Here is a 23,613-nt window from a genome sequence, read left to right on the forward strand (position 1 = left end):
TGTGGGGGTAGAGGGTTATGAGTAAGGGGATTGTGGGTAAGAGGGTTGGGTGGGGGAGTGTTTCCATGGTGAAATTTACCAAAAACACACAGTCAGTAATGACCCTAATGAGTGTGAGGGACGGGGCCCCTGCCAGAGGTGTGGGGGGTAAAGGGGGAGGGGTTTCAGGACAGGGTTGGCGTTAGGGTGCAGGCCGGGGGCGGGGGGGGGGGGTTGGGGGTGGGAGGCCTAATCCACGGACCCGGGGTGCAGGCTCAGGGCCGGGGGCTCCAGGCAGGTGGGGGAGTAGTTGAGGTGCGGTTCTTTGATCCACAGCAAGGGGGCGCCGTTCTTGCCGTCCTGGCCGCGGCTGGCCTGGCGGGTCTTGTAGCGCACCAGCAGCAGCGCGATGAGCAGGGCACCGAAGATGGGGAACGGGTAGAAAAACACAAAGTAGAAGAGCGACTCGCTGGAACAGACCACCGACTGGAGCGAGGGAACTAGGGATAGAGAGGGAGAGAGAGAGGGAGAAAGAGAGGTGAGGGGGCAGGAGAGAGAGAAGGGACAAAGATACCTTCTTTTTCAATCATTCAATTTTCCTTTATCATTTTCAATAGTTTTTCTATTTATGGAGAGAGAGACGGAGGGCGACAGATAGAGGGAGAGAGACAGAGAGGGAGAGGGAGAGAGTGGGAGAGAGACAGATAGAGAGAGAGGGAGAGAGATAGAGAGAGAGAGGGATAGAGAGAGAGAGATATACAGACAGACAGAGAGAGAGATAAAGAGAGAGAGGGATAGAGACAGATAGACAGAGACAGAGAGAGAGCGATAGAGAGAGCGAGAGAGAGAGAGCGATAGAGAGAAAGAGAGCGTACCTGCGGGGAGGACGGTGACGGTGGTAAGGCCGGAGTTGTTGGCGGTGAGGCGGTACCAGGCGTTGCGTGGGTTGAGCAGCCACTCCTGCACGTGGCAGTAGTATTTCCCAGAATCCTCGGGCCGGGCCCTCTGGATGGTCAGGCTGTAGAGGTCAGAGGTCGTCCTCTGGAAGAGCAGGCGGGACTCTGGGCCCCAGGGTTCTGCGGGGCTGCAGTTCCCGTTCCCGAACACGGCGTCGTGTCCGATGGAGAAGACGCACTGGGGCTCCACCCCCTCCCTGGCCCCGCCCGCCCGCTGCAGGTACCAGGCCACGGAGAAGCGGGAGTCTTGGCTGGACTGGGACAGGATGCTGCAGCCCAGCCGGATCGAACCCGCCTCCGACACCGTCAGGTTTGACACCGTCTCCTCCACCTGCAGGCGCGTTTCTGCGGGGGGGCAGGGAGAACAGCTTTAATACTGTGAGCACTCAGACAGTCCTGTCTGTGATTAAACACGCCTACAGCGTAACCCCTGAGTGTGGTCTGTGATTTGCGTTTGCGTAGCAGGTAGCCAGTGAATCTGGCTGCAGATTTAAATGTGCCCAGAGGAGCAGTTTTGTTTAAACTTTAAAATGAGCAGCCAGGCCAGACGCAGTAAAGCAGGTGAGCGGAGGAATCCATCCGCTCAGCACTGAGTAACGCTGAAGAGCCAGCACATCCTGTGACCCTGTGACCCCGCGACCTTACACCCTGTGACCCAGCGACCCTGTGACCCTGTTACCTGTGACCCTGTTACCCTACAACCCTGTGACCAAGCAACCCTGTGACCCTATCACCCTGTGACCTTGCGAACCTGTGACCCTGCTACCTGTGACCATGTGACCAGTGACCCTGCAATCTGTGACCAAGCAACCCTGTGACCCCATCACCCTGTGACCTTGCGAACCTGTGACTCTGTGACCCTGCAACCTGTGACCCTGTGACCTTGGGACCCTGTGACCCCATGACTGCCCACGGGCCGGATGGACACCATTGGCTCAGAGCGTGACCAGGGAGTGGGAATCTCCCAATGCTACATCCTCATACTGAGATTCAGAGGCTCTTCTGTGAGTGAGATCATCTGTGAGTGAGATCCAGCCTCATAGGCAAGAACAGCCAAACTGAGGAGCACAAAGAACCAAATGCTAAAAAATCCCACAATGTCAGAGACGCTGTTCCCAGATCCAGAGACGCTGTTCCCAGATCCAGAGACGCTGTTCCTAAGTTCAGAGACGCTGTTCCTAAGTTCAGAGACGCTGTTCCTAAGTTCAGAGACACTGTTCCTAAGTTCAGAGACGCTGTTCCCAGATCCAGAGACGCTGTTCATAAGTTCAGAGACGCTGTTCATAAGTTCAGAGACGCTGTTCCTAAGTTCAGAGACGCTGTTCCCAGATCCAGAGACGATGTTCCCAGGTCCAAAGACGCTGTTCCTAAGTTCAGAGATGCTGTTCCCAGATCCAGAGGCGCTGTTCCCAGATCCAGAGACGCTGTTCCAATATCCAGAGGCGCTGTTCCTAAGTTCAGAGACGCTGTTCCCAGATCCAGAGACGCTGTTCCCAGATCCAGAGATGCTGTTCCAATATCCAGAGGCGCTGTTCCTAAGTTCAGAGACGCTCTTCCCAGATCCAGAGGCGCTGTTCCCAGATCCAGAGACGCTGTTCCCTGATCCAGAGATGCTGTTCCCTGATCCAGAGACGCTGTTCCAATATCCAGAGGCGCTGTTCCTAAGTTCAGAGACGCTGTTCCCAGATCCAGAGGCGCTGTTCCCAGATCCAGAGACGCTGTTTCCAGATCCAGAGACGCTGTTCCTAAGTTCAGAGACGCTGTTCCTAAGTTCAGAGACGCTGTTCCCAGGTCCAGTGACGTTGTTCCTAAGTTCAGAGACGCTGTTCCCAGGTCCAGAGATGCTGTTCCCAGATCCAGAGATACTGTTCCCAGATCCAGAGATGCTGTTCCCAGGTCCAGTGACGCTGTTCCCAGATCCAGAGACGCTGTTCCTAAGTTCAGAGACGCTGTTCCTAAGTCCAGATATGCTGTTCCCAGATCCAGGGACGCTGTTCCAATATCCAGAGGCGCTGTTCCCAGGTCCAGAGACGCTGTTCCCAGATCCAGAGACGCTGTTCCCAGGTCCAGAGACGCTGTTCCCATCAGCGCTGAGCTGCTGTTCCACACTCGGCCCAGAGCGGGGAAACGCTGCCGGCTGGCCTCGCTGCTCTTCTCCGAAACACACCTCCCGGCAAACGCATAACTCAGATGCTTAAGAGAGAGCGTTTCCTTGGAGACGTAAAACCAGAGATGGCCGCGCTTCCTCATTAGCAGGAGAAATGCACCGAGGCCTCGGACCGATTATCACAGCACCCCCCCCCCCCACCCCCACGAGGATCCAGACCCATTTGGAAATCTGTTGAGTTATTAGATATTTAAAAAAACATGCCATATTCTTCTGTGATATTGAAGGGCAGAAGAGACACAGTGGTCCAGGAAATCTATACATCACAAGGAGGTTGCCGGTTTGAACCCAAACAGGGGGAGCAACAGTAGAGGCCATGACCTTTGGCAAGGTCATGAACATGAAGGGCTAAAGGGAATTTCAGTGAATAAATGGGTGATGAAGTGTAACGTGTAAAATGTAAATGCAATGTGTGTAATGTGTGTAATGTGTGTATGTGTGTAATGTGTGTAATGTGTGTATGTATGTAATGTGTGTATGTGTGTAACGTGTGTAACGTGTGTAATGTGTGTAAGCTAAGCCACGGCAGAGGCCAGCAGACCCAAAACAGGCATGAAAAGGGAGAAGATCACAGAATTAGAAAAGGAAATCAGAGTGATGATATTAAAAACTCTGAGACCTCATAATATTAAATAATATTTAAATCTGTGCAGCAGACTCCAAGATGGAAAGAATGCCACCACAAAATGAAAAAAAGATTAAAAAAGGAATTAGCATAAATCTGCAGTTTTCCTTTGAACTTGCTTTGCTGCAGGTGGACCTGATCCACAGCTCATGCAGAATTAAAAATAATAAAACTTAAAACTATAGATGTAGAAGTTGCGGAGACAAAACTGTGGTGCAGGTGTTTGGGCTGTGTGAGTGTGCAGGTGTTTGTGTTGTGTGAGGGTGCAGGTGTTTGGGCTGTATGATGGTGCAGGTAAGGGTGCAGGTGTTTGGGCTGTGTGAGGGTGCAGGTATTTGGGTGTTTGGGCTGTGTGAGGGTGCAGGTGTTTGGGTTGCGTGAGGGTGCAGGTGTTTGGGCTGTGTGAGGGTGCAGGTGTTTGGGTGTTTGGGCTGTGTGAGGGTGCGGGTTGCGTGAGGGTGCAGGTGTTTGGGTGTTTGGGTTGTGTTTGGGCTGTGTGAGTGTGCAGGTGTTTGGGCTGTGTGAGGGTGCAGGTGAGGGTGCAGGTGTTTGGGCTGTGTGAGTGTGCAGGTGTTTGGGTGTTTGGGCTGCGTGAGTGTTTAGGTGTTTGGGCTGTGTGTGGGTGCAGGTGAGGCTGCAAGTGTTTGGTTACCTGGCTGTGTGACGAACACCTGTGTGAAGCCGGAGGTGTCGCGGGCGAGGTGGTACCAGCTGCCCTCGGGGTCGAGCAGCCACTCCTCCACCTGGCAGTAGTAGCTCCCGGAGTCGCTGAGCTCTGCGCGGTGCAGGGTGAGGCCGTAGAGGCGGGGGGAGAGCCGCTCGGCCTGCAGGCGCCTGTCCAGCCGCTCCTCCTCCGCGTACAGACCGTACTGGAGCCCCGCCGGGCGCGTGGTCTTCAGCAGCAGCTCGGGGGCGCTGTGGGGCTCCGGGCCCTTCCACGCGTACCACAGCACCGCGTGCTGCGCGTACGGACTGGTCTGCGCCTCCACGGAGCAGTTCACCCGCACGCTGCTGTCCTCCACAAACCACAGGCTCTGATTGGCCTTCTGCACCCGCAGCCTGCTCACTGCAGGGAGGGGGGGGGGGAGAGAGAGAGAGAGAGAGGGGGGAGAGAGAGCGAGAGAGAGAGAGAGAGAGGGGGGAGAGAGAGAGAGAGAGAGAGAGGGGGGGGGAGAGAGAGAGAGAGAGGGGGGGAGAGAGAGAGGGGGGGGGGGAGAGAGAGAGAGAGGGGGGGGGAGAGAGAGAGAGAGAGTGAGAGAGAGAGAGAGAGAGAGAGAGAGAGAGAGAGAGATTAGGGTCTATCTCTGGTGGGGTTATGACGGTAAAGCTGGAGTAGTTGGCGTTGTTCAGACAGTAATAAATATGATTGTTATTGTAGTTTTCATGATTACTGTGATCATTTTTATTATGTATTTTACTACCAGTTATCCTTAGCATTTATTAATTATTCATCTGTGTGCCTTTTTAAATGTTGTACTATACACTTTACCAATATTAATGAATGTATTTTGATAAATTCCTGTAAAGCAAGCTTGACAGTGAATTTAAAGGAGTGGGAGCAAGTTCAACTCATGCTGAAAGCAACATAAACACACCCACACACACACAGATACACACACACACACACACAGACAGACACACACATGCTCTCACACACACACACCCACACACACAGACACACAGACACACACACACACACACACACACATGCTCTCACACACACACCCACACACACACACACAGACACACAGACACACACACACTCACATGCTCTCACAGACACACACCCACACACACACACAGACACACACACACCCACACACACACACACACACACACAGACAGACACACACACACCCGTATGCAAACACACACATTTCTGTCATTAGCGAGGGCTAATTCAGAAAGTTAGCTGAGAAGCTCAGAGTGCATCAGGATCATGGAGAGCATCGTTTATATCACCACCACCATTAAACAGCGCAGCGCTAATCCAATTTCCCGCTAACCGCCACCCTAGCAGGAAATGCACACGGCCTGCGGCTGAGCGGTACGGGGTTCAGGCCCATAATGCACACGGCCTGTGGCTGAGAGGTACGGGGTTCACTCCCATAATGCACACGGCCTGTGGCTGAGAGGTACGGGGTTCACTCCCATAATGCACACGGCCTGCGGCTGAGAGGTACGGGGTTCAGGCCCATAATGCACACGGCCTGTGGCTGAGTGGAACGGGGTTCAGGCCCATAATGCACACGGCCTGTGGCTGAGGGGTACGGGGTTCAGGCCCATAATGCACACGGCCTGCGACTGAGAGGTACGGGGTTCAGGCCCATATTGCACACGGCCTGCGGCTGAGTGGAACGGGGTTCAGGCCCATAATGCACACGGCCTGCGACTGAGAGGTACGGGGTTCAGGCCCATATTGCACACGGCCTGCGGCTGAGTGGAACGGGGTTCAGGCCCATAATGCACACGGCCTGCGGCTGAGTGGAACGGGGTGCAGGCCCATAATGCACACGGCCTGCGGCTGAGTGGAACGGGGTTCAGGCCCATAATGCACACGGCCTGCGGCTGAGTGGAACGGGGTTCAGGCCCATAATGCACACGGCCTGCGGCTGAGAGGTACGGGGTTCAGGCCCATAATGCACACGGCCTGCGGCTGAGTGGAACGGGGTTCAGGCCCATAATGCACACGGCCTGCATGAGTGTCACAGATCCACTAGCCTCGCGAGCCTGTCTCTTTTTTCACTTCGCTCAACAGAGCCTGGCCGATGCCTTGATGTTCTAGGCATAAACGAAGGAGGCAACCTTCAACCAATCAGAGTGCAGAGGTGCGGCGCTCCAAATGTGGTGATGATTTTGGCCAGGCGAGGTCTGAAACGTGCACTGGAAAAACATTACCGGAGGAAAACTTTTCCACAGACCTGCATCAGTTCGCCACTATTTGCGGGAAACGGCTAACTTTAACGTCAGAGCACCGACCACACCATCGAAGTTTATCACCGAGATATGCAGAGTCTGCAGTTCGAGGTTCAATAATAAAAGAAACAAATACAATTTATTTATCGATGATACATTTATTTATTTAATTCTTTTTTAGTTCAACAATTCCACTTGCTCCATTTGATAGCAGACCGCATATTGTAGGCCACGCTTGAAAAAATAAACTTTTGCCAAATCCTGTTTGCAAGCAAGCGAGTACGTCTCTGTTTGATAACAGCGTATCCAAACATACGCGCTGAAGGTCCTTCAACAAAGTCACACTATGTATTTGGCAAATCTGTGATATAACAGAATTAAAATCGTCTTGGAATTTGTCCATAATTCTGTTTTTATCAGATAACTTTGGTTAGCTCGATAGCTTTGTCCGTGTCGCTGGTGTGTTTCAGTCGGGACATGGATTGCAGAACAGAGGGGGTGTTGGGGGGGGGGGGGGGGAACCGGCACACTGAGACAGACAGTTTGATTAACCAATAGGGAAGATGCCGCTGGCTCCCAGCGGCAGAGGCTCCTCCCTTTTGCCCCAGAAAGTACATGCGTTCGTCCAGACTACAGATTCACAGACAAGTGATGAGAGAGTGTCTATATGCTCTAGGGTGTGGTAAGTAGCATGTGTGATGTATCTGTGTGTATGCATACAAGGTGGGAGGTTTTGTCTGCAAGGGCATGCAAGGTAAGTGTGTGTGCATGCGTGTGTGTGTGTGTGCATGTGCATGCGTGTGTGCGCGTGTACATGTGTGTGTGTGTGTGTGTGTGTGTGTGTGTATGCATGTGTGTTCATGTGTGCGTGTGTATGCATGTGTGTGTGTGCTCGTATGTGTGTGTGTGTGTGTGCGTGTGTATGCATGTGTGTGTGTGCGTGTGTGTGTGTGTGTGTGTGTGCGTGTGTGTGTGTGTGTGTGTGTGTGTGTGTGTGTGTGTGTGTGTGTGTGCTCGTATGTGTGTGCACGTGCTTATGTATGCAGAACATGTCTGTGACGGTGTTTTCTCTCCTCAGGTGTCATATCTGTCTCTGTAGTTAATTTCTGTGCACACTGCAGCAGCAGCGGTCCGGTTCTGTTTTATGTTATTTATTAAATACACAATCGGCTCCACACACCGCTTTCCCCCCGAGAGTCCCCCAAACAAACCGTTTCCACCCTGTCCCTCACGTTTGTGCGCTTCAGAGGAAACTCCAGGCCCAATGTTCTACATTTCCCCCCAGAAGCCCCTCCCACTGGCTGGCCTGGTTTTTTTGGGCTTTTCGTAGAAGGCCGACATGCCGTTCACACCTCCGCAGGAAATCTCTCCTCTCTTTCACACTCTAATTTCCTCTCTCTCTCGCTCTCCCCGCGGAGTTCCGCCACCTCTGAAAATAGAAGAAATCTCGCGTTCCGTTTCGCACATTTCTCCAAATATCCCGAGATGCCACGTCTAATGTGAGCCTGAGTTTGTCAGCTAATTAAAGGGGGTGAAGGAAATGACTGAGGGAACAGAGGAAATGAGCACCAAAGCTCACACATACCTCAACAGGGCCCAGGCCACATAAAGTGCCCATTTAAGAGCTTCAGACAGTTTGGTCTGGGCAAATAAGCTCAGTGCATAAGGCTAGTCAGCTAGCTCTCAAAAAACTGACACAGACAGCTCGTTAGCTAGCTATTTTACATTACATTACAGGCATTTGGCAGACGCTCTTATCCAGAGCGACGTACAACAAAGTGTATAACCATAACCAGGAACAAGTGTGTTGAAAACCCTAGAGAGAAGTACCGTTCCAAGTGCAGGGAACGACCGCATAGTTTAACTTGGACCCTGTAGGTTAATTTTAAATTCCAATGCGTCTCCCTAATTTATTTAAAGTTCCTGAGCTTTGACCTGCATTGTGCTCTCTCTGCTTTCACCTCTCTTTGTCTTTCTGGAGTCAGACAGAAATCCAGTTGTTACCCGTTTTTGTCTGTATCACAATTTAAATACGCAGCACACGTTAATCCCACCGTAAGCACCCTGTGGTTCTGCGGTGGAAACCCACAAATCCAGCCCAGGACCGGGCAGCTCGGCGCTGTACGTGGTATGCTAATGCAGCTCTTAAACCTCTGGCTCCACCAGGCCAATCACAGCCCTGTCCAGAACGGTAATTAAGCGCCCTAACGAGGCCGATCCCTTCATTGGTCCTCACCCTCATAGGGGAAGCAGGCAGTCATGGAGGAGCAAAGCATGCTGGGAATTCTCTGGATGACAGAGATGCACCCGTGCATCCGAGAGAGTATGCATACATCGCAGGGTGTGGTAGGTCACGTCATCCAATCACAAACTGGTCTCAGCCAATCAAAAGGACAGCATTGGTTCAGTAAACAGCAGATGTCCCAATCAGAGATAGAGAGATGGACAGTAAAGTGATGATCGATTTTGAGAGACGAGTTTTGGTTGGTGATTGGGGGGGGAGGGGGGTGATGAACGGTGGAGACGAGGGGGGGGGGGGGTTAATGATTTTAAAGGTCACAGAGATTGACTGGTTTTTTCAAGTTTAAAGCATCTAAAAAATCAGTTTCTGAACCAATCCTCCCCTCACACGCACGCACACACGCACGCACGCACACACACACACACACGCACGATAAATAACATTACAAGCAGAAAGAAATTCACTAACAGCACACAGTCTAGCGTAAATTTCATGTTTCCTTGTATAAATTGCATATAACTGTGGGATGCTCCATGTTTCCAGAACAACTTCCCCATGGGGGCAGTAAACAAGGGCAGTAAGTTACACACTGAGAACACTTCAGAGAAGAGGAACACTGGGCGTTTAGCTGGAGTTTTAAGTAGGACATGCTATTGCACACACTTCTCCCTCTGTCATCATGTTCAACTGCAGAAATATTTCTCTCTTTTCTCTCTCATGCACTCTCTTGTGCTCTCTGCCTCTTCTCTCTCCTGCTCACTTGCTCTCCCTCTCTATCTCTCGCTATCTCTTTCTCCCTCTCCCCCTTGCTCTATCTTTCTCTCTCTCCCTCCCTCCCCCTTTCACTCTCTCTTCCCTCTCAAATTAAAATATGCTTTGTTGGCAAGAGCAGACCCAGGCAGAGTAGTGCCAAAGCAGTCTCTCTCAGCAGAGACTCTAATGAGGAAACGAGCACTTCTCTCTCTGGCAGATTACAGCTCCAAAGCATGAAGAGGGGGCGAGCGGCCAGACCAATTAGAGCGCTCATTACTGAGGGTGTTACTCTGTGAGCTCATTACTGAGGGTGTTACTCTGAGAGCTCATTACTGTGAGTATTACTCTGAGCGCTCATTACTGTGGGTGTTACTCTGAGCGCTCATTACTGAGGGTGTTACTCTGAGAGCTCATTACTGAGGGTGTTACTCTGTGAGCTCATTACTGAGGGTGTTACTCTGAGAGCTCATTACTGAGGGTGTTACTCTGTGAGCTCATTACTGAGGGTGTTACTCTGAGCGCTCATTACTGAGGGTGTTACTCTGTGAGCTCATTACTGAGGGTGTTACTCTGAGCGCTCATTACTGAGGGTGTTACTCTGTGAGCTCATTACTGAGGGTGTTACTCTGAGCGCTCATTACTGAGGGTGTTACTCTGAGCGCTCATTACTGAGGGTGTTACTCTGTGAGCTCATTACTGAGGGTGTTACTCTGAGCGCTCATTACTGAGGGTGTTACTCTGAGCGCTCATTACTGTGAGTATTACTCTGAGCTCATTACTGTGAGTATTACTCTGAGCTCATTACTGTGAGTATTACTCTGAGCGCTCATTACTGAGGGTGTTACTCTGTGAGCTCATTACTGAGGGTGTTACTCTGTGAGCTCATTACTGAGGGTGTTACTCTGAGCGCTCATTACTGAGGGTGTTACTCTGTGAGCTCATTACTGAGGGTGTTACTCTGTGAGCTCATTACTGAGGGTGTTACTCTGTGAGCTCATTACTGAGGGTGTTACTCTGTGAGCTCATTACTGTGGATATTACTCTGAGCGCTCATTACTGTGGATATTACTCTGTGAGCTCATTACTGAGGGTGTTACTCTGTGAGCTCATTACTGTGGATATTACTCTGTGAGCTCATTACTGAGGGTGTTACTCTGTGAGCTCATTACTGTGGATATTACTCTGTGAGCTCATTACTGAGGGTGTTACTCTGTGAGCTCATTACTGAGGGTGTTACTCTGAGCGCTCATTACTGAGGGTGTTACTCTGTGAGCTCATTACTGAGGGTGTTACTCTGTGAGCTCATTACTGTGAGTATTACTCTGTGAGCTCATTACTGAGGGTGTTACTCTGTGAGCTCATTACTGAGGGTGTTACTCTGTGAGCTCATTACTGAGGGTGTTACTCTGTGAGCTCATTACTGTGAGTATTACTCTGTGAGCTCATTACTGTGAGTATTACTCTGTGAGCTCATTACTGTGAGTATTACTCTGTGAGCTCATTACTGTGAGTATTACTCTGTGAGCTCATTACTGAGGGTGTTACTCTGTGAGCTCATTACTGAGGGTGTTACTCTGTGAGCTCATAACTGTGAGTATTACTCTGTGAGCTCATTACTGTGAGCGCTCATTACTGAGGGTGTTACTCTGTGAGCTCATTACTGAGGGTGTTACTCTGTGCGCTCATTACTGAGGGTGTTACTCTGAGAGCTCATTACTGTGAGTATTACTGAGCTCATTACTGTGGGTATTACTCTGAGCTCATTACTGAGGGTATTACTCTGAGCGTTCATTACTGTGGGTATTACTCTGTGAGCTCATTACTGTGGGTGTTACTCTGTGAGCTCATTACAGTGAGTATTACTCTGTGAGCTCATTATTGAGTATTACTCTGTGAGCTCATTACTGTGAGTATTACTCTGGGTGCTCATTACTTTGGGTGTTACTCTGTTGTACGGACATGGGACTCTGCAGAAAGCTGAATTGCAACATGCACTGGCGCTTATTGGATTTCTGAGGGAGACAGAACTAATAAAAAAGCAACTGGTACCAAATCTCTTTTTGCTTGGGTGGCCAATATGCTGTTGTTTTAGAGCAGGATGCTCATAAACATAGTACAGTAAATGTGGCACACAGGAATGAGAGAGGGAAATATCCGGAGTGGCACTGTCATTACAGTGCTCCTCAGCAGCACTGGGGAAGTCTGTAATTGCAGGATCAAGCCTGGGACAGGGTAATGTCTCCAGATTATGAAAGGGGGGGTTGAGGCGGGGGGAAACAGTTTAATTCTGCCACGGCCATGGTGGGTTTAAATCAGCCAGAGCTGTCTGGGTCCCTGCTACATTATTATGCCACATACCCACAGGCTAGCAGATATATCTCTGCTCTGACCAGTAAGGGAGTGATTATGTTGAGCTCCAATGAAAAGAATATAAATAAGCAAAAAAACGCACGATATAAGCAAAAAAAAACCCGAATCGCTCAGTCACCAGTGCCTTTAACTGACAATGAACTGAGGATGACATCACAATACTGAAAGTTTCCAGTGTTCCATTTCTAAACACGCCCTGAAAAAATGGCTGATGACATCACAATGCTGAAGGTGTTCAATTTCTAAACTACACTCTGAAACAATGCCTGATGACATCACAATGCAGGTGTTCCATTACTAAACCACTCTGAAACTCTCTGAAACCATGCCGGAAGTCACAATACTGGTAGTTCCAGCACTTTTAGGCATCGCTTCAGTTTCACTGCAAGCTCCTCATCACCCCCACCAGCTGGGTAACCCCCCCAGCCCCCCCCCCCACCCTGAACACTATAGTTATTTTTTTATTATTACAGTGCTTTCACAAGCTCACCTTCAATCCCTGCACACAAATCTTTACTGTGATGGTCCAGTAAAGATTAGACATGTCCCCTTTAGGGGACAGAAACACGCAGCACAGCCTATGTGCTCTGTGGCCGCACACACACACACACACACACACACACACAGTGGGGCAGTACGCGTTATTCTACATGCTGTGTGTCTGAATGAGACTGGGCTGCAGTCCAGCCACTCATCCAGCAGTGGGCACACAGGAAGCAGCCTAATCCAGCCTGTGTCACAGCAGCGAGATTACCACCCCCACACCGACGCCTGCGCCCCACCCCCACACCGACGCCTGCGCCCCACCCCCACACTGACGCCTGCGCCCCACCCCCACACTGACGCCTGCGCCCCACCCCCACACTGACGCCTGCGCCCCACCCCCAGCAAACCTAACCCTAACCCCCCTAACCCTAACCCCCCTTAATCCTAACTCCCCTAACCCTAACCCTAACCCCCCTAACCCTAACCCTAACTCCCCTAACCCTAACCCCCCAATCCTAACTTCCCAAACCCTAACCCTAACCCCCCTAACCCTAACCCTAACTCCCCTAACCCTAACCCCCCTAACCCTAACCCTAACTCCCTAACCCTAACCCTAACCCCCCCTAATCCTAACTCCCCTAACCCTAACCCTAACCCCCCTAACCCTAACCCTAACCCCCCTAACCCTAACCGAACCCAGCTTAACTGCGCTCTGGACCTGTGAGTGGTGTTTGTCATGCACGTGGATAATGCGCATATGCGAGTGTTTCCACAGGAAGTCCCTGTCAGCTGTCATTATTCCAGAGATCTACCCCTAGCGCTGAAACTTCAGCATTATAACAGCATTATAACATCAGAATGCTTAAGACCTGCAGTCTTCTCTCCCTCTCCCTCTCCCTCTCTCCCTCCCTCCCTCCCTCCCTCCTTCCCTCTCTCATAGCACATGTGTTGGCCCCCACCCGTGCACACTGGCCCCCCTCCTCGCAGGACTCACCTGGCTTCAGCACGCTGATGCCCAGCAGGTTGGAGGTGCGGTTGGCGACCCTGGCCCAGGTGCCGTCGTAGTTGAGCCTCCACAGGTGGGCGGAGCACTGGTAGGTCCCAGCCTCCCGTAGCCCCGCCCTGCTCACGCTCAGACGGAAGTTCCTGTTGGAGCTGGAGCGGTCCAGCGAGGCCCGTATGGCCCAGCCCCCCAGCTGCTCCCCCCACTGCAGCGTCCCGTCCAGCGACAGGGTCACCAGCTCGCGGGGCGGGCCCACCCCCTCCGGCGGCTGGAAGTGCCAGGTGACGGAGAGGGGGGCACGGGGGGGCAGCTTCACCACGCACTGCAGGTCGAACGAGTCGCCAAACGTCACGCTCGGCGTCCGCGACGACGCCGCGATGAAGAAGGAGGATTCTGGGAAACAACAGGTCAAAGGTCAGAGAGTGTGCGATTGTTAAAAGAGGCTCATTGTTTATCTGACCAAACTTCCTGCACAGGCCTTGACCTTGTTCAGTCTACAACCACTTTATAAACTAGTAAGAAGTAAAGGTCCGTTGAAAAAAAATGGAACATTCATTCAGGTTCTGTTCAATAGAAAGTGTAAAGCTCAATCTCTCACTGACAGGCCTGTGCATAGAGGTCAGGAGTCATTGCGACCAGAGGAATCATGGGTACTGAGAGACAGCGGTCAGGAGAAACGTAGCGATGCTGAGCTTAGCAAGCTCGCATTCTGGTGCCCTTTGGCTGTGTTTACTGTTCATTTGCTGAGCTCAGCATAATCATAACCCATCAGCTTTAAGAGCCCAGCAGACTGAAGCACAGACACCACACCCTTAAGCCTGAAGCACAGCAGTCTGCTTCAGGAGAAGCACAGACACCACACCCTTAAGCCTGAAGCACAGCAGTCTGCTTCAGTGGGCAAAGGCGAGCACCAAGGCTGCTGCAGGTTTGAGTCCCGGGGGGGGGGGGGGGGGGGGGGGGGCATTGGCAGTTCTCCTGGGGGGCGCAGGTCATAGCTGCAGTCCCCCCGAATGCAGGTCAGGCCCCACAGCCTTTCCCTGAGCCCTGTCATTAGCCTGTGCGGGTCGGCTACGTCTCTGACCAGCGCAGACAGCCTCCCCCTTCCCCCCCCAGGAGTCCAGCACAGATAGCCTCCTCCCCCCCCCAGGAGTCCAGCGCAGATAGCCCCCTTCCCCCCCAGGAGTCCAGCACAGATAGCCTCCTCCCCCCCCCCAGGAGTCCAGCGCAGACAGCCTCCCCCCCCCCCCCCCAGGAGTCCAGCGCAGATAGCCTCCTCCCCCCCCCCCAGGAGTCCAGTGCAGATAGCCTCCCCCCCCCCCCCCCCCCCAGGAGTCCAGTGCAGATAGCCTCCCCCCCCCCCCCCCCCCCCCAGGAGTCCAGCGCAGATAGCCTCCCCCCCCCCCCCCCCCCCAGGAGTCCAGCACAGATAGCCTCCTCCCCCCCCCCCAGGAGTCCACCGCAGATAGCCTCCTTCCCCCCCCAGGAGTCCAGCGCAGATAGCCTCCTTCCCCCCCCCCAGGAGTCCAGTGCAGATAGCCTCCTTCCCCCCCCCAGGAGTCCAGTGCAGATAGCCTCCTTCCCCCCCCCAGGAGTCCAGTGCAGATAGCCTCCTTCCCCCCCCAGGAGTCCAGTGCAGATAGCCTCCTTCCCCCCCCAGGAGTCCAGTGCAGATAGCCTCCTTCCCCCCCAGGAGTCCAGCGCAGATAGCCTCCTTCCCCCCCAGGAGTCCAGCGCAGATAGCCTCCTTCCCCCCCAGGAGTCCAGCGCAGATAGCCTCCTTCCCCCCCAGGAGTCCAGCGCAGATAGCCTCCTTCCCCCCCCCAGGAGTCCAGTGCAGATAGCCTCCTTTCCCCCCAGGAGTCCAGCGCAGATAGCCTCCTTCCCCCCCCCAGGAGTCCAGCGCAAATAGCCCCCCCCCCAGGAGTCCTCCGCTCGCTGCTGCATGAGCTCCTCCTGACAGCAGACCAGCTGCCTCAGGGTTCAGCTTTTATCAGCATGAAGATTAAAAAACTGCAACAAAAAAAACTGCAGAAAATAAAGGAAATTGTGTCCCATTGCATTCAGAACCTCCAGAACCCGGCTGAGCCCCGCTCCAGCCCTGCGGCGAAAGGTGACCTGAAACGGGTCAAACCACTCACAGGAAAGCCAAAAACACATAAGCGCATTACACCGCCCGTACACAGCGTGTCCTGCACAGATGGGTTCCATAATCCCCCCAAAAGCACCCCGCTATGCTTCAACTGATATCAGATTAGAGCGCAAACCCTGCCAAAAAACGCAAAAGAAAAGAGCAAGGGATGAGTGAGAGAGAGAGAGAGAGAGAGAAGGGGGGAGGGAGGGAGGGAGGGAGAGAGAGAGAGGGAGAGAGAAAGAGAGAGGGGAGGAAGGTGTAGAGGGAGCACGCAAGGGTGAGAGTAAGTAAGAAAGAAAGCTAGAGAGAGAACAGTCATTTTTATAATTTAAACATTTTCCAGCCTGGTGTTTTACTAGTTCACTGGCAAAAACATGTACTTCATTTTCATTAACTCTGCTGAACTTTTTTTATCCCCACACTTTATTCCTGATACTGTACACTGCCACACAGAGCACACTCCTGTGACCCCAGTCCGCAGTCAGTCTGTGTGTGCAGTCTGTATGTAGAGGCAGTCTGTGTGTGCAGTGTGTGTGCAGTCTGTATGTAGAGGCAGTCTGTGTGTGCAGTCTGTGTGTGCAATCTGTGTGTGCAATCTGTGCAGTCTGTGTGGGCAGTCTGTGTGAGCAGTCTCAGGTGTGGAGGCAGTCTGTGTGTGCAGTGTGTGCAGTCTGTGTGGGCAGCCTGTGTGTGCAGTTTGTATATGGAGGCAGTGTGTGTGTGCAGTCTCAGGTGTGGAGGCAGTCTGTGTGTGCAGTGTGTGCAGTCTGTGTGTGCAGGCAGTCTGTGTGTGGAGGCAGTCTGTGTGTGCAGTCTCAGGTGTGGAGGAAGTCTGTGTGGGCAGTCTCAGGTGTGGAGGGAGGGTGTGTGACAGATGCTTCATGGCCTCTCGGCCAAACAATCCACCACAGCAGCAATAAAGACGCAGACAGCAACAGTACACTAACAAGCAGCAGAGAGCTGGGAGCTCACCACCCCCCACCCCCCCCCCACCCCACCCCCACCAGCTCACCGATGGCTCTGACGGTCAGGGTCTTGGTCCCGGTCTTCTGTCCGATCTTCTCCCAGGCCAGCAGGGGGCGCTGCAGCCACTCGGTGGCGGTGCAGCGGTACTGTCCCGCGTCGCTGGGCAGGGCGCGGCGCAGCAGGAGGGCGAAGGTGTCGCCCTGCACGCGCTCCACGCCCACCCCGCCATAGCTGCTGCGCTCGCGGTACGAGGGTCCCGCCCGCACCGTCCCGTCCCGGTCCACGGAAGCCAGCTCCTGCGCCTCCCCGCCACGCCCGTCCGCCCACTCCCACGTCACGGACAGAGCCCCCGCCCCGTCCGACGCCCCCCGCACCGAACAGCTCAGAGCCAACGGGTCCCCCTCCTGCACCTCCGACGAGTTGCTGAACAACAGCACACTGATGTTACTCTCTGAGGGGGGAGAGAGAGAGGGAGAGGGATGGGGGAGGGGGGGAGAGAGGGAAGGGGGGAGGGGGGGAGAGAGTTTTTTATTTCACACATTTACAGCATCTTATTAAAATAATTTGCTTATTTACATTGGTACACATTCATGATGTGTGTTAGGACAGGTGTTCTGATAGGTTGTGAAAATGCTTTGGTAACACCGAGAATCTCCTTTCAAAATAAAAGTCTGTTTTAGAGAAAGGCGAGATGGACAGAGATGGACAGAGAAAGGGAAGATGAACAGATGAGCAGTGTTATTGTGAAGAGGGCCAATAGGAAGCAGTGTTACTGTGGAGAGGGCCAATAGGAAGCAGTGTTACTCACTGAGGGGCTGCACGGAGATCTGGACGTTGCGAGACCTCTTGGTCCGGTCCACAAATTCGCCGGTGGGCGTCCTCTCCCGCTCGGTGACTCTGCAGATGTATTTCCCAGAATCCTCTGCTCTGAGGTGCTGCAGCCTGAGCAGGTGGACGGAGGGGCTCTCCTTGCGCGCGGTCAGCTGACCGGCGGCCTCGCGCGCGGCGTAGTCGCCGCTGAACACCGGCACGGCGTTGGGCCCCACCAGCGCCACGGGCGAGCTGCTGAACACCCAGGAGAGCGAGAAGAAGCGCTCGGCCACGTTCTGCGCCTCGATGGCGCAGCGCAGCTCCAACGGCTCCCCGGCCAGGTAGGCCCGCCGCTCCGAGCTCACCTGGATACTGAAGTCCCTGTCTGAGGACACGCACACGCACACACAGACACACACGCACACACACGCACACACGCGCACACACGCGCACACGCACACGAACACACACACGCAAAGTTAGTGTTCACCTGGATACTGAAGTCCCTGTCTGAGGACACGCACACAGACACACAGAGACACACACGCAGACACACGCACACGCACACGCACACAGACACACAGAGACACACACGCACACACAAACGCACACGCACACAGACACACAGAGACACACACGCACACACAAACGCACACGCACACGCACACAGACACACAGAGACACACACGCACACACAAACGCACACGCACACGCACACACAGACACAGACACACACACGCACACGCACACGCACACGCACACGCACACGCACACACAGACACAGACACAGACACAGACACACACACAGACACGCACACGCACACACACACACACACACACACACACACACACGCACACGCAAAGTTAGTGTTCACCTGGATACTGAAGTCCCTGTCTGTGAGGACACGCACACACAGGCACACGTACACACACACGCACGCACACGCACGCACACGCACACAATTCAGCACTCAGAGTGGTGAGGGCAGTCAGCTGAACAACCTTCATTCTGCACTAACGAGGAGAATCAGGATCCCTCTGAAAACAGAAGAATGACTAACCTGATTGAATGTGACGGGACGTTGGTTTAAAAAGACTCTTGTCCCAAAACCAGGGCAAGCTAGGCTCCACATCTCCGTTCATTCATCATAAAACCAGCACAACACAGACTCGCTCCAAACACAGATCATTCTGGCCTTAATGTGATAAACACGCCTCACACTGATCTGGCTCGTATCCAGAATGACTCAGAGAGAGAGAGAGCAGCCGAGCAGCCAGCTGAATGAAAGGAGCAGCAGGGCCAGACACAGCCGCAGTCATCCCCAGACGAGCGAGCGAATGTGAAACACCACTGAAGCTCCGACGCTCGTTAACTGCGCTAATCATGCTGACCGTTTCATTGCCCGTTTAATTGTTTGGGAGCTGAACATTATGAGCGCAGAAGCTGCTGAAATTAGGCGTGGTGGTGTGCGTGAGAGGCAACAGAATCAGACACGGAATGAGAAGGATGAAGCACACTGCAGCTAGACTGAACCTGCGCCTCATCAAAGAGTAATTTTTTCACAGGAAGAGACAGGATGGTAATGCGCTTGCCTCGGGGGAAATGATGATAAATATCTAACCAAACAAACTCTGAGCATGAGAGAGAGAGAGAGAGAGAGAGAGATTTATAAATTCCCCTCCGTTCTTCCCGAAATCAAAAGAGAGATCAAATTAACAGCGTCTGTGCGCATCAGCCTGAAAGCCACAGCTCAGTGCGGAGCAGCTAAAGGGCTTTGATGCCATTCAGGCTGAGAGGAGCTCACATCACAGGCTGGCAGGCAGATGTGCTGATACTCAGCCCCGTGTACCTGAGCCCACAGCCTCTCACTCTCCACCCTGAGCCCACAGCCTCTCACTCTCCGCCCTGAGCCCACAGCCTCTCACTCTCCACCCTGAGCCCACAGCCTCTCTCACTCTCCGCCCTGAGCCCACAGCCTCTCACTCTCCACCTGCTCACCTGAGCCCACAGCCTCTCTCACTCTCCACCTGCTCACCTGAGCCCACAGCCTCTCACTCTCCACCCTGAGCCCACAGCCTCTCACTCTCCGCCCTGAGCCCACAGCCTCTCACTCTCCACCCTGAGCCCACAGCCTCTCACTCTCCGCCCTGAGCCCACAGCCTCTCACTCTCCACCCTGAGCCCACAGCCTCTCACTCTCCACCCTGAGCCCACAGCCTCTCTCACTCTCCACCCTGAGCCCACAGCCTCTCACTCTCCGCCCTGAGCCCACAGCCTCTCACTCTCCGCCCTGAGCCCACAGCCTCTCACTCTCCGCTCTGAGCCCACAGCCTCTCTCACTCTCCGCCCTGAGCCCACAGCCTCTCTCACTCTCCGCCCTGAGCTCACAGCCTCTCTCACTCTCCGCCCTGAGCCCACAGCCTCTCTCACTCTCCGCCCTGAGCCCAGAGCCTCTCTCACTCTCCGCCCTGAGCCCACAGCCTCTCTCACTCTCCGCCCTGAGCCCACAGCCTCTCCACTCTCCACCCTGAGCCCACAGCCTCTCTCACTCTCCACCCTGAGCCCACAGCCTCTCTCACTCTCCGCCCTGAGCCCACAGCCTCTCACTCTCCGCCCTGAGCCCACAGCCTCTCACTCTCCGCCCTGAGCCCACAGCCTCTCTCACTCTCCGCCCTGAGCCCACAGCCTCTCACTCTCCGCCCTGAGCCCACAGCCTCTCACTCTCCGCCCTGAGCCCACAGCCTCTCACTCTCCACCCTGAGCCCACAGCCTCTCTCACTCTCCACCTGCTCACCTGAGCCCACAGCCTCTCTCACTCTCCGCCCTGAGCCCACAGCCTCTCTCACTCTCCGCCCTGAGCCCACAGCCTCTCTCACTCTCCGCCCTGAGCTCACAGCCTCTCTCACTCTCCGCCCTGAGCCCACAGCCTCTCTCACTCTCCGCCCTGAGCCCACAGCCTCTCTCACTCTCCGCCCTGAGCCCACAGCCTCTCTCACTCTCCGCCCTGAGCCCACAGCCTCTCCACTCTCCACCCTGAGCCCACAGCCTCTCTCACTCTCCACCCTGAGCCCACAGCCTCTCTCACTCTCCGCCCTGAGCCCACAGCCTCTCACTCTCCGCCCTGAGCCCACAGCCTCTCACTCTCCGCCCTGAGCCCACAGCCTCTCTCACTCTCCGCCCTGAGCCCACAGCCTCTCTCACTCTCCGCCCTGAGCCCACAGCCTCTCTCACTCTCCGCCCTGAGCCCACAGCCTCTCTCACTCTCCGCCCTGAGCTCACAGCCTCTCTCACTCTCCGCCCTGAGCCCACAGCCTCTCTCACTCTCCGCCCTGAGCCCACAGCCTCTCTCACTCTCCGCTCGCTCATCCCACTTCCTCACAGTTACTTATTCAGCTCCTGCTCCAGGCCACAATTATAAAGATTATTTAAAAGGAGCACTTCTGAAGAAGTCGTGCATTCTGAAAGCCATTTTCTCCTGATGCGGTTCCCTGGTGATTTGTGTAAGATGGCACAACGCTCACACAGCCAACATCGCTAACCGGTCAGCAGGCACACAATGACGGACTGGTGACCGGTCACGTCTTCACCTCTTTGATCGGTCATATGATTAAACTGTTCACTACAGGCTCTCCCTCATTGGTGGGTTTCAGGGACATGGCATCTACAGCCTTGTGACCCATTGGCTGTGTGGCTGCAGCCTTGTTACCCATTGGCTGTGTGACTGCAGCCTTGTCACCCATTGGCTGTGTGGCTGCAGCCTTGTCACCCATTGGCTGTGTGGTTACAGTCTTGTTTCTCATTGGCTGTGTGGCTGCAGCCTTGTTGCTCATTGGCTGTGTGGCTGCAGAGAATGCCTAAAGTCCAAAGGAATAAAAAACATCCAGCTTCCACACAAAAAGCTAAACGCACAGGCACATCAATAATTCAGCATTTCGTTTTATTGCTACGGTCCCATCTTACCCTCAATTAACATGAACAATAACAGAGTACTAAAGGAATAAAGAGTGTGAGCCATGGGGTCTGTTCCCCAGCCTGCCTCAGCGAGACGCTGGGCTATTTATCAGGTCTGATCTCTAACGACGGGGGAGCAGTGTGTGGGCTGCATCTCTCACTTTACAACGCCTTTACTGTGTCACACTTATACTTAATTACTGATCCATCACATGACCCAGTACCACACACACACACACACACACACACATGCACGCACGCACGCACAAACACATATATGCACAATAACTTATACTGCAATCAGTATGTCACTCTGGAAAAGGCATCTGCCAAGCAAATTCTTAATGAAATGCAATGTTTTATTATTAGTAATAGCAGTAGTAGTATCATTGATATCATGAATAATAATAATAATAATACATTTCATTTACCCAGAGCCTCACAGCTCTAGGTTGCCTAGAAACCATTAGTAGAGTAATTGAGACTTCATCAGGAAGCACCAGCCGAAAGAGAAGCGTGTAGCCTGGACCCATTCGCTCCTCTTTCTAATGCTGCTCATTCCCAGTATTACTGCAGGAACCCGGCCGCGCCAAACCCTCAGCAGCTCCCTCCCGCCCGCGCTCTGTGCTCGTTAACACTCCCCGAGCGTCGGAGCGGCTGTGAGGGTCTAGCGGGCAGAACCGCGGTGTGAGCGGCTGTGAGGGTCTAACGGGCAGAACCGCGGTGTGAGCGGCTCGGGGTGACCTTGGCGGGACGGCAGAGCCCTGCCAAAATCAGCCGGAGCTCCCGCTGCACCCCGCGGCCAGTCAAACGCCAGAGTGCACAGCAGCTTCGCCCCCGTCCTCCGGGACGTCCCAGGACCAGGAGAACTGCCGGGACATCTGGACCCGAGTCTGTTTCGCCACGGAAGACCCTGTCTGCTAGCGCGCGATTAGCTAGCGCGTGATTAGCTAGCGCTCGATTAGCTAGCCCTCGATTAGCTAGCCCTCGATTAGCTAGCATGCGATTAGATAGCGCTCAATTAGCTAGCGCTAGATTACCTAGAGTTCCATTAGCTAGCATGCAATTAGTGCCACAGGGCCTACAGGACAGCGGGCATGACATGTGTGGCACTACAGATTCAGACAGCTAGTGGGCATGTGAGGCACTATAGAGTCAGACAGCTAGTGGGCATGTGAGGCACTATAGAGTCAGACAGCTAGCGGGTATGTGAGGCACTACAGATTCAGACAGCTAGCGGGTATGTGAGGCACTACAGATTGACAGAATTTTGGCCAACTGGCTGTCCTCCAGCAGTCCAGAGGTACTCTCTCCTTCACGCCCCTATAGAGTGAATTTCGGGCACGCACCTGTAGGCTGGACCCTGAGGGTGGTCTGGTTGGCCTGCTTGCGGACCATGGCGTACCAGGACTGGTCGGGGTCCTGGATCCACTCGGCAGCCTCGCAGTACAGCAGGCCCTGGTCGGCCGGCTGCAGCTGGTAGACAGTCAGCCTGTAGGCGGCGCCGCTGAGCTTGTCCAGCCGCAGGTCCCCGGAGCCGAAGCGCTGGCGGTAGGGGGCGCCGGGGCGGAGCACGAAGTCGCGGGAGAGCGTGATGAGGTCCTGGGGCGGGGCCGCGGGGTCAGGTGACCGCAGGTACCAGCCCATGGACAGGTGCGTGTGCTGAGCGGTCTGCCGGGTCACCTCACAGGTGAGCTGCAGGACGTCGCCCTCCACCTTCTCCAGCGTCTGCGCCGGCGATGTCACGCTCAGCGTGTCCGCAATCACTGCCAGGGAGAGAGCGCATAGGTCAGTGCTGCTGTCACTCACACACGCACCCAACGGCTAGCCAATCACAGCTCACACACACGTCTAACGGCCAGCCAATCACAACTCACACAATCATACAGCGGCTAGCCAATCACAGCTCGCACAGCATCTAGCCAATAACACCTCACACAGGCATCCAACGGCTAGCCAATCACAGCTCACACAATCACACAGCGGCTAGCCAATCACTGCTCACACAATCAAACAGTGGCTAGCCAATCACTGCTCACACGAGCGTCGGATTGCATGGCCACTGACAATCAAACAGCAGCTAGCCAATCACAGCTCACACAATCAAACAGCGGCCAGCCAATCACAGCTCACACAAGAGAGAGAAAGAGAGAGAGATTTCTGAGCTGTTCAACCTTGACATCTTTAGAAACAGGCCCATTGTGTCTGAAGGCATGCACAGATCAAGCTTATTAGCCCCACCCTTTAAATCAGACCAG

At 54.0% G+C, this 23,613-nt stretch overlaps 1 protein-coding gene across 2 annotated transcripts in view; it reads right to left on the reverse strand.

Moving 5' to 3' along the window:
- Positions 1-209: 209 nt before the first annotated feature.
- The window catches only part of LOC118222145 (immunoglobulin superfamily member 3-like), a 59,796-nt gene continuing 36,392 nt past the window's right edge, over positions 210-23,613 (reverse strand). For both annotated transcript variants that reach the window (XM_035407486.1, XM_035407485.1), the window contains exons 4-10: positions 22,705-23,121; positions 17,403-17,789; positions 16,641-17,045; positions 13,489-13,890; positions 4,380-4,793; positions 855-1,280; positions 210-479 (exon numbers count right to left, since the gene is read on the reverse strand). In XM_035407486.1, coding sequence (XP_035263377.1) covers positions 229-479; positions 855-1,280; positions 4,380-4,793; positions 13,489-13,890; positions 16,641-17,045; positions 17,403-17,789; positions 22,705-23,121 — 2,702 coding nt within the window. In that variant the 3' untranslated portion in view covers positions 210-228. The remainder of the gene's footprint in view (positions 480-854; positions 1,281-4,379; positions 4,794-13,488; positions 13,891-16,640; positions 17,046-17,402; positions 17,790-22,704; positions 23,122-23,613) is intronic.

This window comes from Anguilla anguilla, chromosome 3 (genome assembly GCF_013347855.1).
Source record: "Anguilla anguilla isolate fAngAng1 chromosome 3, fAngAng1.pri, whole genome shotgun sequence".
Classification (NCBI taxonomy): Eukaryota; Metazoa; Chordata; class Actinopteri; order Anguilliformes; family Anguillidae; genus Anguilla; species Anguilla anguilla.